General features: G+C 39.2%; 1 protein-coding gene across 1 annotated transcript in view; it reads left to right on the plus strand.

Annotated features, from left to right (window-relative positions):
• LOC106938937 (histone deacetylase 5-like) overlaps positions 1-5036 on the plus strand; it is a gene marked incomplete at its 5' end in the record, with an annotated part of 48028 nt that overhangs the window by 10892 nt on the left and 32100 nt on the right. Inside the window, 4 exons of the mRNA XM_015021151.1 lie at positions 2149-2198; positions 2275-2382; positions 2463-2518; positions 2619-2706. Coding sequence (XP_014876637.1) covers positions 2149-2198; positions 2275-2382; positions 2463-2518; positions 2619-2706 — 302 coding nt within the window. The remainder of the gene's footprint in view (positions 1-2148; positions 2199-2274; positions 2383-2462; positions 2519-2618; positions 2707-5036) is intronic.

Genomic DNA, 5036 nt, shown 5'->3' on the forward strand with positions numbered 1-5036 from the left:
GAGCTCAAGGAGGGGGAGGGAAGAAGGAATGAGAGGGGGTAAAGAGGAGAAGGTTGGGAGGAGCGGCTGGGTGGGGGAGGTTTGGGAGGGAGTAGGGGGAGATGAGGAGGTGATGAGGGCTGCAACAAACTGCCCAGATTGCACACAACGGTAAATAAACGTTGAATTATAGTCAGAATGGTTGATTTTTGGTTGAGGTCGACAAATGATGGTGGATCAACCATCAAACAATCATCCAGCTCCAGCCAAGTAACCAATGTTGAAACTGTGTCATTGAATCAATGTTGTTTTGTGGTTGAAATCTAATGAATGAAATGCTGATGTCTGATCAACGTCTGATCAATGTTGAATCAATGTCAGCTATTTTGCCGCACCCCTTCCCCTCCTCTCCTCCTCATCAGAGCTCTGGGTCAGAGCATTTTATTAGTGAGTGGAGGTTATCACATTTTAAATTAACCACTGTAAAGAATAGTGGGTGAAGATTCATTTCTGTACATTTTCTTTCTTTTTCATAAAAAGTCCTACTGAATGTTTGTGTGTGATACATTGACACAAAAACATCTACAACTTACTACAAGGAGTGGAGTGGTCCACCCCCTGCTATTTATATTGAGGCGTAGATGGGGCCAGGTGAGGGGTGGGGGGAAAGGGGTGTGTGTGTGTGTGTGTCTTTGGCGAGTGGAGGGAAGGGGGTTGGGCGTTTGAATGGCGGGTGGTGGTGGAGGGGTGCAAAAAACAGCTTACATTGATTGAACATTTAGATTACTAGTTCTTCCCCAAACCTTATCCTCAAGGCAAACTGACCTGCATGCTTTCAGTTCAGCAAAACCCTGTTAATCAGATGTCAATTAAAATCATGTGTGCTGAATTAGGGAAATGCCTAAAACTTGCCTGGTGGACCGGTGCTGAAAAACACTGGATTTGATGTTGGCATTTCAATCAATGGATGTTAATTGGTTGATCCAGCTTCTGTTGTTGATCTTAACCATAAATTCAACCTTTGTGATCATAATTCAACATTTAATTAACATCTCTTGCAAACAAGCCAACAGCAAAGTGGCTGTGTGGTTGGGCCATCCCACTCATGTAAATGGTGGGGGTGGACCGCTCCACTCCTTGTAGTAAGTTGTAGATGTTTTTGTGTCAATATATCACACACACAGTCAGTGAGAATTGTTATGAACAAGTAAGAAAATGTACAGAAAGGAATCAGCACCCACTATCCTCTACAGTGCTTAATTTAAATGTGATAACCCCCGCTCAGTAATAAAATACTCTGACCCAGAGCGCTGATGAGGAGGAGAGGAGGGGAAGGGGTGAGGCAAAACAGCTGACATTGATTCAATATTGATCAGATGTTGATCAGACATCGGCATTTCAGTCATTAGATTTCAACGACAAAACAACATTGATTCAATGACACAGTTTCAACACTGGTTACTTGGCTAGAGGTGGATGGTTGTTTGGTGGTTGATCCACTGTCATTTGTCGTCTTCAACCAAAAATCAACCATTAATCAGACTTCGGCATTTTAGTGATCAGATTTCGACCACAAAACAACGTTGATTCAATGTCACAGTTTCAACGGTTTGATTGGATGGTTGTTTGATGGTTGATCCACCGTCATTTGTTGACTTCAACCAAAAATCAACGATTCTAACTATAATTCAACGTTGATTTAACGTCGTGTGCTATCTGGGGTGAACGTTTGGTCATCTGTAGCAAAGGATGCATCTGCAGCTAAAAATTCCTTCTAACATCAACATGTGAAATCTCAGGCCTTTCTGCTGCACTTAATATCAATACACTGCAGGGCTAATAATGTAGATTTTTTTATTATCCAATTTATAACAGCAAAAGTACTTAATAGGAGATTATTATTTTAGAATTTGAACCAAGTGGAGCTAAAACTGTCATTTCTGGATATCAAGGTTCTTTATGACTTACATTTTTTGAATAGAATTGTTTTACTTACTGCTCTGAGGGTGTTATTCTTTCAGAAAATGGCATGTTTCAGAGTCTGTGTACTTCAGTTAGCAATTATTCAACTGATAAATTTGTTGAATGTTTCAATTATCGATTCATTACAATTGATCTGATGAACTGCTGCTGTTGTGAGGTTTTAGTGGATTACTTGTGATTTTTCAGGTCCTATCAGTCAGAAGATGTATGCTGTTCTGCCCTGCGGAGGAATAGGGGTGAGGCTCTCTATACTCTGTGTTAACCTAACCTCTATCAGAGGTCCTAACCTACGCTCCATGCTGCCCTCTGCAGGTGGACAGTGACACTGTGTGGAACGAAATGCACTCATCAGCAGCAGTTCGCATGGCAGTGGGCTCAGTTATTGAGCTGGCCTTTAAGGTGGCTGCAGGAGAGCTGAAGGTAGCACACACAAAAATTCTCCTCAGTATCATGTACCATCCGAACTGACCTTTACTCTTAAGTGTATATTTTTCTATCAGAACGGCTTTGCAGTTGTGCGTCCACCTGGTCACCATGCAGAGGAATCCACAGCCATGTCAGTATCTCTACCTCTTTATTTTTTAAAATAATCTACATGTTTTATCAGATCTGCAAGCCTAGGTTCTGATAGAGCTGTGCCTGTTGTGTGGACACAGGGGCTTTTGCTTCTTCAACTCAGTAGCCATCACTGCAAAGCTGCTGCAACAGAAGCTTGGAGTGGGGAAGATCCTCATTGTGGACTGGGTGAGAAGCACAAAAACACAAGCATCACATACAGAGGATGTTCTACTAATTTGTGTTACTTTTAAAACAGTGGAGGGATTGTAGGATCTATAAATTATTAATCAAATTCATTCGAAAGCAATATACAGACAAAATAAGCAGTATTTTCAATTCATAAAGCCCTTTTTAAATCTGGAGCATTGGGGACATCTGTGCTGCTGCAACATGGGCAGCATTGAGACTGATTTTTAGGCCTGAGTAGCTTTGTATGGAGGACCAAATAGATGCACAAGAGGACCCTGTGCATCTTTATGTTAATGAGGAGGCCTGCCTTCTATGTCCACCTCCTCTACTATTGGCCAGCAGAACTTTGGAACCAACGTCACTGCGTCAGACGTTGTAGGGCGTTTAGGTCTCACGCAGCCGCTTGGTGCCATCTTTACAGGCCACAGATCAAAACAAACTTTATCCCGGTGGTTTTACTGCATTACTGACTGCAGTGAAGTTAGTTTTGAGTTGGATATTGGATATCCCAATATCCGCCGAGCAAGCGGCGTTTAGCTCAAGGTTGATCCGATTTATGAACACTAATTTCGGCCAGTCGTTCTCCAGCTCCCTCCTCAGCGCTCGGGGGTTTACTTAGGGACTGTCAATAAATCTTCAAGCAAAACACTCCTGTCAAACAAATGTTAATAAATGCCTTGCCTTGTGACCAACTGATACAAAAAAGTGGTAGTTTATGCTTTTACATGAGACATAAAAAATATAAAAACCTCTAAAAAGAGGAAAAATTAGTTTACATCAACTCTCCAGTCTAGTAAAAAAATTCACACTGATTTTGACTCAATAGGTCACATGACCTAGAAGCTATTGAAGACAAATACTAAATTTAAACTAAAAAAAATAGGTAACAAAAATAAAAATGTAGTTAAAATGGAATAGAAATGCATGTGCCTCATATATAGAGTTTAGTACAACAATTACGTACTGAGTTCTAGTCAATGTGGCACACAATATGGAAGCTATTGAAGAAAACATTATATTATTTAATATTAATATTATTTAAAATATTGAATATGACTTGACATTTTAATAGAGAGTAGTGTGTCTCATGTAAAAGCATGAATTACCACTTTTTTGTATCAGTCGGTCACAAGGCAAGGCATTTATTAACATTTGTTTGACAGGAGTGTTTTGCTTGAAGATTTGTTGACAGTCCCTAAGTAAACCTCCGAGCGCTGAGGAGGGAGCGAGAGAACGGCTGGCCGAAATTAGTGTTCATAAATCGGATCAACCTTGAGCTAAACGCTGCTTGCTCGGTGAATATTGGAATATCCAATATCCAACTCAAAACTAACTTCACTGCAGCTGCAGGCAGGTTCCTCATTAACATAAAGATGCCCATGGAGAAGTAGAAAAAGGACAAATAGAAAAAGGAGAGGAGGCAATGACAAAAGGACAGCCTGTATAAGGAAAAGACAAAACAAAATATCTACTTTTCTTGTCAAAAACGCATGCTTAGGGGAAATGAAAGAGAAAATATATACATTTCTTGACGGAAATGTATGTGTAAGGACAAGGAAAAACTAAATATATATTTATGCTTTTATTTCTTATTATGTCAGTTTTGGTCCTCCATAGCTTTGATGAAAGACCAGCTCCTTTTAGCACAAGTTTCACACAACAGTAGTCTTTACCAATGTCCCATCAAATCAGTTTTTGATGCAAAAATAAATTTGATGCACATATAGTCAGCCATCGTGCGTCATATTTATGAACATACTAAAAACACAATACAAAGGTTCCAGCTTGAGACTTTGTGTGTAAATAAAAGAAAATGGGATTGATTGCATTGAAACTTTAACACATTAAATTCTGTGTAATTAATTCATTGAAATTAATGCGTTAAAGTCTTCACCCTGATTTAAAAAAAAAATTGACATTCAGTATCTGACACGCTTTCCATGTTAAAATTAGGAAGACTAATTAGGGTCAAAACAAACACCTTTAGTAGTGCTGAAATATGTCTAATTCACTTTTATAGGCTATAAACTAAGATTTTCTGTAGCAAACACATAAAACCATAGCAATTGTTTTTTAATTCCAACCACCTCAAACAAAAGTTTAAGATAAGGTCATGGATGCTGTGTTAGAGAGTCATTCTCATGTGCAGCACGTATAGTCTCCTCAGTCTGAGCACATGTGGCTATATGGCAATGTTGGTGCAACAAAAATGAATTACACTTATTACATTTCTTAGTTTTTAAAGAATGTAAATGTTCTGATTTTTCAGAAGGGATTTTAGTGCCATGTGTGAATATTCAGGCTTTGCTTTCAGTTCAGCATCATTA

The sequence above is a fragment of the Poecilia latipinna genome, unplaced genomic scaffold (assembly GCF_001443285.1).
Source record: "Poecilia latipinna isolate Pla-1442-1.1 unplaced genomic scaffold, P_latipinna-1.0 Scaffold2733, whole genome shotgun sequence".
Taxonomy (NCBI): domain Eukaryota; kingdom Metazoa; phylum Chordata; class Actinopteri; order Cyprinodontiformes; family Poeciliidae; genus Poecilia; species Poecilia latipinna.